Genomic DNA, 13,498 nt, shown 5'->3' with positions numbered 1-13,498 from the left:
CAACGGGATCTTGTGTAAGGACTAACACAGCCACATTTCTGAGTGTTTATGGTTTTCCATGTCCTTCTCGACTCCCGGCTGGCCTGTGGGGACAACTGCTTGGTCTTCCATGGAATCCAGAGCAGCGCTGTGTACCGTGTCCGGTGGTTCCAGCAAGTCACGTTAACTTTGTCATTGCTTTATACTGTATGTATATGTAAGTAAGCATGGGCATACCATGGTACACATGAAAACCAGAGAACTTGCAGATTTTTCTCTGTCCAGCACATAAGCCTTCTGGGAGTGGCGCTCAGGTTGCCTCACCTGCAAGCACTCTTCCCAAGTCATCTCAGTGGCCCTCCCTTTCTTCTCTCTCTCTCCCTCTCCCCTCCCCTCTTGCTATGCAGCCTAGGTGGCCTGGAACTCTCTGCGGTTCTCCACAGTGAAGGGGTCACTTTATCTTTTTATACTTGAGACGCCTTTGTAATGCAGAAGCCGTTCAAGTGCCCCACTGGGGAAGAGGATTCTGACTTCATGATTACTGCGCTTAATGTTCTCCACTCTGATGTCTGCTTCACCCTTCTCTTCCAGGCACTCCAGTTTACTGGATCACTCCTAGTACCCAGGCCTTTCGGCCTGCAAAGAGCTATAGATTCCCTCCCTTCTTCTTGGGAAGCCCAGAGCTCATTCAGACAGAGCTGTTAGAGGAACTGAGGTGAAGCAGCAGCGCCACCTAGTGGTAATGGGTAAAAACAAGCTTGCGCTGGCTGTAAGTCTAACAGCTGTGTCCCCAGGAAATCCTTCTAGACGGGCATCCCATGCCCACACTAGAGAAGATGACAAGGGTGTGAATGAGAAAAATGAGGAAAGTCCACAGTATGATGCTCCACCAAATCTCCAGAGACTTGGACAGTGAACTAGAGGGTATGGGATGGAAGACTGGGAGCAGGCAGGCTTCCGGGGGCTGGGTGATACTGGGCAGTGATTGCTGAAAGACCTTTTTTTCAAAAAAAAAAAAAAATGTGTATGGGTACTTTGTTTGCAAGTATGTCTGTACCGTGTGTATACCTAGTGCTCTCAGAAACCAGAAATGGTTGCCAGGTCCCCTAAGACTGGAGTCAGAGACAGTTGTATGCTGCAAATCAAACTCAAGTCCTTTGGAAAAGCAACCAGTGCTCTAAAATGCTGAGCCATCTCTCCTGCCCTGACATCGTCTTTCCTATAAAAAAAGACTCTCAGACTAGAGGGATCGCTCCGTGGTTAATAGCACGGGCTACTCTTCGAGAGGAACCAGGTTCAATTCTCAGAACCCCCATGGTAGCTAACAACTGTCTGTAACTTCAGTTCCAGGAAATCCTCCGGCCTCTGGAGGTACTAGACACACGAGCAGTAACATGGTCATACATGCAGTCAAAGCACCCAAACTCATAAAACTTAAACAAGAAAAAGCTCTCAAAAACCACAGTGTGGATGCCCACATCCATGAATACACTAATCCCTACTTAGAAGCCTCTCTCATAGCCTATCACTGGGGCTTCCACGCACTGCATGACAATGTCCACCTGATGTCTGCCAAGGAACCTAGGTCACTTTAGTCACATGAGAAACCTACTTTAAAATGGACCACATACTCTTCCTGTCCTAACACCGTGGAAATATTCTCAATCACTGAGGCATGGTGTTTAACACGTCAGTTATAAGCTCTGCACTATACTGGTAACTCTCGGGCCCAGCCATCCTTAGCATCCCATACTCTTGACATTCACAAAGGCCCGTGCCCCTGAGAAGCCTTGAGAGCATTTCTAGGATGGGGGGGAGGGGGGGTGAGGATCTGCTGGTATGTGGCAGAGCTCTGTGTTCTCTGTCCTAGCCTGAGCTCTTCCCTCTGATCGGGAAACCACAGCCCTTTCCTGCCTGGTGTTACACTGTAGTAGCAACCTTCCCCTTCCTGCTGTGATAAAGTCCATGGTCACCTGCATGTGACACTGCCATGCTTCTAAACCATTCAGCAGCCCCCCAGCCCCTATCCAGAGACAAAGCAGGTGAGTGCTTCCCAGATCGTGTGGGAAAGAAGAGGGGACAGGTGCCAAGGGACCCTGGGCTTCTTTTGATGCTGATGCAAATCATCTAAAATTGGTAGAGGCATACTCTGAATATGGCGACTCACTGAACTGTACAATAAGAATAAAAAACTAAAGGAAGCAGGTTGAGCCCCCACAGTCTGCTTTTTACATGAGTATCTGGGCCAGTCTTGCCACACAGAGCACGCTTATAAAGACCAGAGCTCTAGGCAGCACCAGGGGAAAGGCAAGGCTAAAGCAACTCTCCTATGCTATTAGCAATGCTGGGCAGTGGGGGACAGCATTAGTGCTGCTGTCCTTGGTTAGACACCATGACATCTGGGGAAAGAGCAGAGCAAGACACTCGAAGGCATGGAGCATTTACTCCCTACCTCTGAGGTCAGTGCTGGCCTCCCATGCTGACAGGCTCTGACACACCAAGGCTAACAGTGAGTGGCTGGAAAGCAGGGCAAGCTAGACTTGAAAATTGGCTTCCCAGGACCAGGGCTCTGTTCAGAATCCTAGTGAAGTACCCTGACTTGCACTTTACTGACATCTCAGTTCTAAAGCCACTTGAGATGTCGTGTGAGGTGCCAGGAAGGAGGCGAGCAGGGGTCTGAGGGTGGGGCACTTCCTGGTGTGTTCTGGGTACATATCCTGAGGTTTTAGAAGAAAGTCAGAAATAAGGGGAAAGAGACTTGAGCCAGCTCAGACATCCAGGAGAACACGACCATGTCTACTTCCCAGTAAGTTCTTTATTGTCTAACCAATCACCACATGTTTACCACAGCCCAGCACCAGGCCAGGCACACTAAGCATAATTACAAAGGGCAAGAGCTCCCAGCCAATGGGAGGTGTACAATTTCAACATTTCTTAGGAATTCATCTGTGATTAAAAAATCACATCTAGACTTAGTCACCAGTATTGCAATGAACATTCTTTCAGATACTTTTTAAAGAAAAACATTACAGCCTACATTTACAATGGCATGGAATTTCTTTCCTAGTATAACTTTGTTACCAATGAACAAGATTTATTTGAAGTTCAGTTTGTGTTCCCCCTCCTGTAGCAGGGATCAATTTTTTCTGAAAGGAGTTTTAAAACGTTAAGCAGTAAAAGGGCTTAGGTACAAATGTGGCCCAGAGCTGTGTGGCCAGAAGGGCTTAGGGCTGAAGCCAGCTCCTCTCTGGGCCTTCCTATCACTACATCTGCAAGACAACACAGCACACACTTCCAAGCCACTCTTCCGATGCCATTGAGGAGGGAGCCTATGCCTCGAAAGCAGTCTAAGTACAAGATGCTTCTCGGAGCAAAGCTTAGCACCATCCCAGGGAGAATCGGGGCCACTGGGAACATCATCTCCTACATTAACCTCCCCACTTTCTCACAAACTCTCAGAACTCATGGTGTGCAGTTCTGGAAACAGATACTAACCAAATGCCTACAGAAGACTGGGACAAGGGGACACAGTGACAACTCCACCTAGGACAACTGTCTGCTTCATGTGAAGAACACTCAGCACAGAGCAGAGAAGTGGGAGCAGCAGCCTCGAGGGCCTGAGCCATGACGCCAGAACACAAGAGCTACCTCCCTTCACTTCCTCCAGCCAACCTTCACTCCACCGTGGACCATGAGGCTTAAGGGAAGAGGCCTGCCTCCTGCTGGGCCAGCAGCCCACAGAGTTTCCATTTGGCACGTATGGAACAGGCTGGAAACTTCTCTAGTGTTACAGTCTTGATACTCTAATGAAAAAGGTCACTGATTCCTTGGGCTAAAACAACCTAAATGAGTCAGTCTGAACTAACAGAACTTTGGGGAAGTATTCCCCTCTGAACTTCTTCACACCGGTGGTAATAATGCATCGTTTCTTCTCGAGAGCTTTAAAGCACTACAAGTGAGCTGCTAGCTTTGGCACAATGGAAAGAATGACAGATCCTTCCTTTCTTTTTATAAAAGGACACTGAAGTCCAACAGAATTCCGGGTGTATGCAGAGGCCAGACCCAGGTTGGCAACAATAGGACCTGTCTGGCTCCTGCTCTCTTCTTTTCCAGCCTAGAGATGCTCTGGCTATCACACCCGGGGAGGCCTCAGCAAAAATGATCATCAAAGCTAGTGAAATGGAAGGTAGCATTCAAAATGTAACACTGGTTTTCTTAAAATGGAATACTGGTTTTCGTATAGCGTGTATAAGGCACGGTGTGAGAAAGCTGCCCCCACTCCAGCCACACAGCCCCCTGGGCTCCTCACACGCTCACATGCACACGGGAAAGGCCAGCTGGCTTTGCCACAATGCATGGGGAATGGGTTGCTTCTGATCACTTCTGGTTTTTGAGCTGGTTGGAGAGCCAGTCCAGGCCTTCGTAAAGCCCATCTCCACTGGTCGCACAGGTAGCCTGAATGTACCAGTTTCTCTGGCGAAGGGAGTGTAAGCCAAGCTTGTCTGTGATCTCTGCTGCATTCATAGCATTAGGAAGATCCTTAAAGAAAACAAGCAAACAGTTTACCAACCTGTAGTCATGCAATGCAACAGGATCCTCCTCTAAAACACACCCCGGCCCTATTTCAGTGGCTCAGACCCAAAACCTTAGCTTTTCCTTTCTCAGTCCACACAGCAGTCCTACCATCAGAATTTACCCTGAATCTGACCACCTCTCACCATTCTCTCTGCCACCACACCCTAGTCTGACCCCACCACAGTTCACTTGGATGATGGACATAACCTCCTCACCGGTCACCCTGATTGTGTGCTTGCCCCTAAAGCCTATTTTCAGATCACATCCTCCTACCAAAACCTCACCAAAGTGCCCCTTCTTCCAGAGAAGAGTCAAGGCTACCACTGTTGCCCGCCAGGCTTCGGGACCTCTTTTAACTGGTCAACTTCATGTTTTTTACTATGGCATCCCTCTGTGTAGCCATTTGATAAAAGCTATTTACTCTGTGTGGTAACTGACTATACAACATGTCTCTTTTAACTAGAATGTAAAGCAATTAGTTATCTTTCTCTTTTCTCTCTGCCCCATATCTGAGTATACAGTAAGCTAAAACTAAACTAGAAATATTAGCATCAAGGGAAGATCTAGATGTACTGATATGGAAGAGTGTCAAACAGATGCTAAATAAGAATATAGGCTACAAAACAATGCACACCATCATCTCTGGGATTTAAATAGGTCTATAGTCACATAATTGCTTATAGAGGCATACAAAGTCTTGTCTCTGGAAAGAGATTCAAGAAATCTGACTTTTATCTGACAATCAAAGCTAAAGGAATGGAAGGTAGCATTCAGAATGTAACACTGGCTTTCTTTAATGATGTATTGGTTTTTGGACAGCCTGGGTAAGTCACAGTGTGAGAAAGCTCCCCCACTCCCAGCCATACAGCCCCAAGGGCTCTTCACACACTCATATGCACACAGGAAAAATGTTTCAATTGACATTCTAAACTTTGGCTTGTTCTGCTTTTATCATTAAAAACAAAGCCATGATTTTCTTCCTTAAAGCATGTTCTGTCCAGTGAACCTGCCGGGGACCCTATCAGCACCACATAGTAACAGGGAGTTAATCAGGATCCAGCCACTGCAGGAAGTCCTGCTTGTGGAGAGGAAGTGACATGAAGAACTGCCTTCAGCAAGTCTGAAGTGACAAGACTGGTGGCAGCACTATCGTTACTGTGCTATCTCAGCTGCATACATGATGGAGGAAGGAGACACAGCCCGTGAACAGAGGTGACCTCCAGAGCCCCACTCCAGCCTCTCTTTGGCTTGGTGCAGCTGAGATCCAGAGGCTGGGCAGTTCTGCACCAGCCTTGCCCCCACATTCATGACCCTTCCTTTCTAGATGAGCTTCCTCCTCCCCAACAACAACCCCCCCCCCCCCAGAGGATCCAATCTTCCCTGTGTCCNCCCCTCATTCTGCTTCTTGAACCTGCAGCTCCTTCCCTCCTGGCTTAGACGAGCACTTCCCACGGCTGCTCTGCACTCCCTTCCTCCACACACTTAGCACCAGACAGACTAAGTAGTCTTAATTCACTGCCTATCCTCCCACTACAAAGCAAACACAAATGCTGGGACTTTTGTGTCTTGTTCATTGCTAAGTACACAATACCTGCAGCAGAGCCTGGAACTTAGCAGATGCTCCATCAGTATTTATGGAGTGGTATATGACATTCTAAAAAGGAGATGGAGGAGGAGGCAGACATCTAATTTAGGTATCTTATATTTAAGTGCACCATCTGGCAGTAGACTTCAGTCTCAGTGTTCAGAAAGCCAACAAGTACATACCTGTTTGTTTACAAACACCAACAAGACTGCATCTCTGAGCTCATCTTCTGCTAGCATTCTGGTCAGTTCTTCCCTGGCCTCGTTGACCCGCTCTCGGTCATTACTGTCAACCACGAAAATCAGACCTGAAAAGAAATCCCAAGCATGTTAGTACATGGCCCTGGAGAGAGCAGCTCTTTATATATCCACACAGCTGCTCCCTGCTCACAGCGAGGCTGCACTGAGGCAGGCAACAAAAAGATGGTGCAGGCTTGTAACCCCAACACTCCAGAGGCTGAGGCAGAAGTATCACCTACAAGTTCAAAGTCAGGCTGAGCTATTAATACATTGTGAGACTCTGTCTCCTTCTTTTTTCCTTTTCCTTTTTCCCATCCTTCTTTTTAGAAAGTCTATATAACCACCAAAGCTAGGACGCTTACTGTACACTCATCTCACCTACCTTGTTCAGAAGGATTACAGCCCTTCACCAGACTAACCAGAAAGAACAAAGAAAAGTTAGGGCTAGTGATTAGTCACTAAATTTCCATCTCAGAGGGGAAAAGGAATTTGGAAGAACACGGTGTATACAGTGACAGTGTTTTCGGATGATCCCTAAAACAGAGAGTGACCTGAAGGCTAGGAGTGGGTCTGCTGCCTTGGAAGTGGTCCCAGGAAAGCAGGTGGAAGGGCTTGAGGGAGGAAGCCTGAAGGAAGGACAGGCAACACAAAAATGAACAGTCAAGGTGGCAGCTCCCAGGCAAACAGTGCTGGATGCTACTGGACATTCCAAGCCATATGAAAGCCATTTGTCCCCATGAGACAAACAGGGAAATTGTTTTTCCTTCCCCACATACCCAAGGCACCTGAAGGTTATAAAACCCTCAACACTTTTAGGTCACATTTGTGAGGATGTCAAGAGAGTCTGTGGACACCACAGTAAAGACTTTGGTTGTCCTTTTGTCAACAGAACGTTCAATGGGAGGGGAGTCTTTGATGGTGGGGAGCCCACCAGCTAGTTTATACTAATAAGACTGCCTCTGGGGAAGAAGGGAGGCTGGGGTTTAACTCACATGGTCAAACAATTCACTCCATGTGCCTCTATAATGAAGTCCCAATAAAACAATGCTCTGAGGAGCTCACACAGGCCTCCCTGGGGGCGGCACTGTTCACTATCTCACATTCATGTGCTAGCAGAAAAGGGTTGCTCCCTGAATTCTGGAACAGTAGACAACAGAAGCTGTGGCTGGCAGGCACCCTCTAGGGTCTTTCCTGTTCACTGCTGCATTTATGTCCTTTTGCTGTAATAAAACTGTGATTTCAAGTAGAGTCTATCCTGAGTCCTGTGCTTCATCCTCAAATGCTAGTAAACCAGCTAGTAGAATGAAAACTGCCGAATTATAACCACCCAGCAGGAAGTAAGGGTGGCTGGGGGACCCCACCCCGCTATAGCTGATGATAGAAGTCATTGTGTCCTTCAAAGTAAGAGTCTAAACTGTGCAAGGCAGCCCAGTTCAGGGTAGTGGGTGTCAACCTTGTAACTCCCACTGTATCAGCAGAGAAATCTCAGGAGGTGAAAAAGCCAGAGCAGGCTGAAGGAAGTACCATATTACAACTAAAGGAAGGGCTAAAATGTGTATAGACTTGCCATATTGGTGGAGGAAGCAGTAAAGCAGGAAGAATCTACAGGGGTGGGCAGCGACTCGGTCAGTATTCCACAATGACAATAACAATAACAAGTTGATGTTTGGGTAAAAGCAAGGCCTTTGAGACAAAAATGTGACCCAGCTATCCAAAGAACTTCCTGGATCCTAGGTTGAACAACCAGTAGTGACAGCTACTCCGTTTCTGGGATGTGAATGAAAACAAGCAGATTCTTCTGGACCTCAATCAGATCGTGGTGGGAATACTACAGGGCTGGACCCTAGCACTGTTATTAAATTGTAGGCACACTGGAGGTCTCAAAGAGTCAGCAGGTTATCAGACGCCAGGTCAAGTGATTCAAATGGGGAAACTGCCTGGAAGAAAACACTTAGTCAGAGACCGATGGGTCTCTGCAGATATCAGAAGGGCCATCGACTGGGTCAAGGTGCCTTGAAGAGCTCCATGAGGAAACAAGGCAGCAGAAAACCCCACAGGACAGGACAGAGGCAGAGGCAGAGGGACTGAAGATACAGTGAGCTGCTGAGAGAACACTGCTAGAGGTGCTTGTGCCCAGCTCAGGGCACTTTTCATGGGGAGACTGCAGGAGGAGAGACTCTAGTAGAGAGAAGGAAGTAGGGTCAGATGACAGAGATTTCACAACTGTCCAAGGGAGAAAACCGGGCCTGGTCCTCTGCCCTTGCCTCTGTGTGTCCCAGGCCCTCCAGGCAGTCTACCCAGCAGACAAGAGCTCTCAAGGCTTCTGACATGCTTAGAAGGCTGTGTCTGATATATCACATCAGATTAAAAAGGGAAAACTCAAGCTCCTACCCACACAGGTTTGGTATGCTACCTGAAGTTCTGGATTCCAATTCTGACTAACTAGACCACTGATGTGGAAATTCAAGCAGAGCCTTAGCTGCCAATGCAAAACCCACAGAGCACAAGTGACTGTTCTCACTTTGCTACTCCTAACACATGTAAAACATCATGTCCTTTACTATATACTCCCAAAAAGATGACTCTGTTCATGTGAATGAGACCCAAGTGGCCATGGGTGGGGTCCTCTGAGATCAAGACCCAAACCAGATGCTTTAAAATAGAGTATTTTAAATAAAATATTTTTTTCTTAAGAATAAAATAGGGGGCTGGAGAAATGGCTCAATGGTTAAGAGCATCGGCTGTTCTTCCATAGGACCTGGGTTCAATTCCCATCACCCACATGGGGGCTCACAACTGTCTGTAACTCTAGTTTTAAGGGATCTGACACCCTCATACAGACTTGTAGCCAAAACATCAGTGCTAATAAAATAAAAATACATAAATCTTTAAAAAATAAAAAAATAGGTGCTGGTGAGATGACTCAGTGGGTAAGAGCACCCGACTGTTCTTCGGAAGGTCCTGAGTTCAAATCCCAGCAACCATATGGTGGCTCACAACCATCCGTAATGAGATCTGACTCCCTCTTCTGGAGTGTCTGAAGACAGCTACAGTGTACTTACATATAATAAATAAATAAAAATAAATAAAAAAATAAAAATAAAATAGAAACTGTGTGTGGTGGCACATGCCTTTAATCTCAGCACTCATGAGGCAGAGGCAGGTGGATCTCTGTTAGTTCGAGGCCAGTCTGGTCTACAAAGTGAGTACAGGACAGCCAGGGCTACACAGAGAAACTCTGTCTTGGAAAAGAAAGTTAAATTAAATTTTATAGTAGGTCCTACTTTGTACTATTTTAATGCATGTCTTTATTTAAGAAACCACCTCAGAATGACTGCACTTATAAGAGAGAAGGCACACTGATACATGAAGAGTTTGTAGAGGAGCCATATATAGCTGGAGGACCATGAGTTCCAGGCAAGCCTCACCTACATACCAAGACCCTGTGGAAGAACCCTTGCTTAGCATATGGAAGGGTCTAGGTTTGATCTCAGCCTTGCCCCTCACCCTGCAAGTAAGGGAAATATATGTATTATATTATTTTATATGTATTATATCATGTAATATATCTTATGTATTATATTGTAATATATTGTATTATGCATATGTATAATGTATATATGTAATATATGCAATTATATTTATCATATTAGCTACACTTGTAGAAAAAGGTATGTGTAAACAAAAGAAATAAATATGGTTGTGTGGGGGAGGTAAACTGAGAAATAAACCTGTTCTCTTTGTATCCCTTTCTCTTCTCTTTTCTTTTGAGAGATAAACTGCCACTCAGTAATTAAATGAATGGTGGTAGCCCACGCTTTAGTCCCAGCACTTGGGAGGCAAAGGCAGGTGTATTTCTGAGTTCGAGGCCAACCTGGTCTACAGATTGAGTTCCAGGACAGCCAGAGCTACACAAAGAGACCCTGTTTCAAACTGTTTCAAAATCCATGTCAGAACTAAAGAGCCATTTTATGTACTCTAGAGTTATCAGTTAGGAAATCAGATAGTCTAGATTCTAGTCTAACAGGTACGCCAGCATGGGGCTGACCTCCAGCACACTGGCAAAGCATTCTAGCCCCAAGCTCTGAGCTACATCCTCAGGGTAGAAAAAAAAAAATTTTTTTTTAAACATCTCGCAAAGTTGACAAGGCTGGTCTTGAATTATTCAGCAGCCCAGGCAGACTTTGAACTTGTGATTCTCCCTTGGCATTCTGAGTACTTCAGGCCTGTAGCACCAGGCCCAGCTTTTGATGTCTTAATGGAGAATTACAGACATTCATTAAGGTCTGTCATACTCAACAGACTGATGAAAAAAATTTAAATTAAAAGACAACCTGACCTTTGGGAAGTTGGCAGACAATACAGAGGCAGCATCCAAGACTCCTTGCAGATGAGAGAGATGCTGGCCAGCCAGAGAGTTCCAGTCTACTGTTCACGCAGCTCCTACTTGCTATTTCATAAAGAGCCCAAACTACCACCCCTCAGTCTCAGAACACAGCTTCTCCCTGCCATCAAAGCAACAGTTACAGAAATCCTACAAAATCAGGCTTGTTACAAATAGAAGATTGAAGACAAAACCCACCTCAGCTTGATGCCTAAATGTGAAAACTGAATAGGGTGGAAAAGAAATGTGGCCAGAGAACAATGTCTGTCTGGAGTTCTGGGTGCTTCTGCCTCAGCCACACAACTGAGAACTTTACAAAATTAATTTCATTTCAGCCCAGGATTTGGGAAGTAGGCTTTATCCTCGTCTTAAGATAAGGAAATGGAGGCAGAAGAAATGACTTAACTTCCCTAAGGTTTCTTAGCAGCTGTTGTTCAGCCCAGCTGTTGTAGTTTATTACAGATAAAAAGGTGTAAAGTGGCCAACCTGCCTAACAACTCCACGACAAATACAAACTCTAGTGAGCACCAAAAAATGTATCCTATTCGCAATACACTAAATCACAATGTAAAAATCACCGTGGAAGTGATGTGGTTTCTCTGAAAATGAAGACTCAAGTATTTTTCCTGGCTTCTTTGTATAGAATGTCTTTCAGGAAATGCCTATTTAAAAGGACTGCAGCAGACAACGAGAGGAAGAGTGAGAAGGGGCTGGGGGAGCGGCTCCATGTGCTTGCTGGCTTAGCACGCATATGGCCCTGGGTTCAACCCTTAACACACAAGGAAAAACAGCAGCGTTCCAGGCCAGCTTGGATTAGGCAGGGCCCTCTCTCACATTTAACACAATTTAAAGAAACCACCATTCTGTGACGCCTGGCCCTTCTATCTTTACCATATGTACTAGGATCACGTGCTAAAAGCAGCCGAGGAAATTGGGCTGACAGCATCTGAGCACATAGGCATCAGAGTATGAAAACCCAGGAGCTAAAGGTGGGAGAGGACCACTGTTTAAACGTGTGCTGGATTTCAGTTGTACAAGGTGATACAGCTTTTGACGATGGGCAAAAGTTTTGATGTACATCATTGTGAATGTATTTAAGCCTATAAGCTTAAGAGTAGTTTATGTGTGTCTAGGGGCTCTGTGGCAGAGTGCTTACCTAGCACGCTTGAGGCCCTGGGTTTAATCCTGTAGCAGAAACAAAACAGGACAAACATGGCTAACTCAGGTAGGGTGGCTGCAGTGGGAAGATCTGGAAGATGCTGAGTCTTAAGTGAGCCTGGACTACATTGAACAAGTGCATGTCATTATAAAAAGGGGAGAGGGGATGTTTTATTTTACTTTTCAAGATTTATTTATTTATTTTATATATGTGAGCATGCTGTCGCTGTCTTCAGACACACCACAAGAGGGCAATGGATCCCATTTCAGATGGTTGTGAGCCACCATGTGGTTGCTGGAAATTGAACTCAGGACCTCTGGAAGAGCATCCAGTGCTCTTAACCACTGAGCCATCTCTCCAGCCTCAAAAGTTTTTGTTTGTTTGTTTGTCTGTTTGTTTTTGTATTAAAACAACAGTATTTTATTTTGGGGCTGGAGAAATGGCTCAGCGGTTAAGAGTACTGACTGGTCTTCCAGAGGTGCTGAGTTCAATTCCCAGCAACCACATGGTGGCTCACAACCATCTGTAGTGGGATCCGATGTTCTCTTCTGGTGTGTCTGAAGACAGCTACAGTGTGCTCACATTTTATAAAATAAATAAATCTTTAAAAAAAAGTATTATATTTTTGTGAGTACTCTGTTGTTTTGTTAGGAGTCACAAAATGGTGGTTTCTTTAAATTATGTTAAATGTGAGAGAGAGCTCTGCCTAATCCAAGCTGGCCTGGAACTATCTATTTTCCCTAGTCGTGTTGATGTTAGGGGTTGAACCCAGGGCCATGCATGCCAAGCAAGCAAGCAAGCAAGCAATCAAGCGCACACACACACACACACACAATGATAACAACAGAATACAAGTACAAAACAACAAATGACAACAGAAAACCCTTTCACCCAGCATCCTGCTCATGGGTAAATCACAATAACTGAATTATGAACTCTGCTGGACCCAGTGGCACACACCACAATTCTAGCACTCTGGAGGCAGAGCAGGAAGATCTCTAATACCTGCAAAAGAGTCACAGCAATATTGTTCACAATAGACAAGTGTCCATCAATAAATGAACAAGCCAGCCCTGGTGCCATATACCTGGAATCCTAACACTATGTAAGACCACCTGAGTTTAGGATTTGGAAAGAGACTTGTATGGGCATCATAGTCATACTCCAATCACAAAATAAGAAAAAGAAAAAAGAAAACAAACAAACAAAAAAAAGCCATGCATGCATGGAGCATGCATGGTGGCACATATCTGTGACTCCAGCAAACAAGCATTGATCACAAGTTCAAGGCCAGCCTTAGCCACATGAGGTTAAGGGCAGTTTAGGTTACATGAGACTGACTATGGCAATATTATTCAGCAGAATAAAGCCAGGTGTGGTGGCACTCAACTCTAATCACAGTACTTGAGAGACAGAGTGTGATGGTTTGTATATGCTTGGCTCAGGGAGTGGCAGTGTTGGGAGGTGTGGCATTGTTGGAGTAAGTGTAGGTGTGGGCTTTAATACCCTTGTCCTAGCTGCCTGGAAGCCAGTATTCTTTTTTTTTTTTTTTTTTTTTTTTTTTTTTTTTTTTTTTT

General features: G+C 45.4%; 1 protein-coding gene across 1 annotated transcript in view; it reads right to left on the bottom strand.

The window, feature by feature from the left end:
• Positions 1 to 2,770: 2,770 nt before the first annotated feature.
• The window catches only part of LOC110304952 (ADP-ribosylation factor 2), a 19,254-nt gene continuing 8,526 nt past the window's right edge, over positions 2,771 to 13,498 (bottom strand). The window contains exons 4-5 of the mRNA XM_021176658.1: positions 6,322 to 6,446; positions 2,771 to 4,518 (exon numbers count right to left, since the gene is read on the bottom strand). Of these exons, the coding sequence (XP_021032317.1) occupies positions 4,357 to 4,518; positions 6,322 to 6,446 (287 nt within the window). The 3' untranslated portion in view covers positions 2,771 to 4,356. The remainder of the gene's footprint in view (positions 4,519 to 6,321; positions 6,447 to 13,498) is intronic.

The sequence above is a fragment of the Mus caroli genome, chromosome 11, assembly GCF_900094665.2.
Source record: "Mus caroli chromosome 11, CAROLI_EIJ_v1.1, whole genome shotgun sequence".
Taxonomy (NCBI): Eukaryota; Metazoa; Chordata; class Mammalia; order Rodentia; family Muridae; genus Mus; species Mus caroli.
The sequence above is the reverse complement of the archived record's forward strand: the minus strand, read 5'-3'. Positions and strand labels throughout refer to the sequence as shown.